This window comes from Charadrius vociferus, unplaced genomic scaffold (assembly GCF_000708025.1).
Source record: "Charadrius vociferus isolate BGI_N301 unplaced genomic scaffold, ASM70802v2 scaffold1091, whole genome shotgun sequence".
Taxonomy (NCBI): domain Eukaryota; kingdom Metazoa; phylum Chordata; class Aves; order Charadriiformes; family Charadriidae; genus Charadrius; species Charadrius vociferus.
In genome coordinates, this window is record NW_009646972.1 from 100,957 (window position 1) to 101,762 (window position 806).

Sequence of the window (806 nt, forward strand, 5' to 3'; positions counted from 1 at the left end):
AAAAAACCCCAACCCCCCCACCCATCGTTGCTCAAAACACCCTATTTTTATATAGCATTTTTGGGGGTGTTTTGCAGAGAAATTGTGGGGGTTTTTTTGGGACACACACACACACACGAACACTCACACTTGGAGACGACCCCTTCCAGGCGGATGATATTGTGGTGGCAGAACTGGCCCATGATGGTGGCCTCGCTCAAGAAGTCCACCCGTTGCTTCTCCGTGTAGCCCACCTTCAAGGTCTTGATGGCCACCGGCACCTCCTTCTTCCCATGCTTCAGGGTGCCCTTGTAGACCTCCCCAAATTCACCTGCTCGGAGAAAGGAGCGGGGACATTGAACCTCCACCCTGGTCCAATTTTGGGATGTGTTTGGGGTGACGAAGCCACCTGATGACCTACCGGCACCGATGACCTTCTGGCGGGTGATGGAGGATGGTGGGATCTCGGTGGTGAACTTGAGCATGGCTTGGTTGGGGTCTTCGTAGGTGTGAGGGTCAACGTAGGTCTTGAGGGGCTTCAGCTGGTCTGTGGGGTACCGGGTGGGGGTCAGCACCCATGTCACCCCCTCCCATCGCCGTTGACCCCACCATCCCGTTCCTCACCTGACTTGGAGAAGTAGACATCCTCGGCGGACTGGCGTGGCCGTGCCCTCCTCCTCCTGCAGAAAAGCAGCATTTTGTCCCCCAAAATCACCCCTCGCCCATCTTTGGTGGCAGAAAAATGGTATTTTGGGTCTTTCGGGGAATATTTGGGGTTTTTTTTAACGTCCTTACCGCCGGAGAATGTAAAGGAGAGCAGCTCAGAG

General features: G+C 55.0%; 1 protein-coding gene across 1 annotated transcript in view; it reads right to left on the minus strand.

The window, feature by feature from the left end:
- The window catches only part of EPHA2 (EPH receptor A2), a 19,998-nt gene that overhangs the window by 5,650 nt on the left and 13,542 nt on the right, over nt 1–806 (minus strand). Inside the window, 4 exon segments of the mRNA XM_009895390.1 lie at nt 128–310; nt 401–526; nt 604–659; nt 775–799. Of these exon segments, the coding sequence (XP_009893692.1) occupies nt 128–310; nt 401–526; nt 604–659; nt 775–799 (390 nt within the window).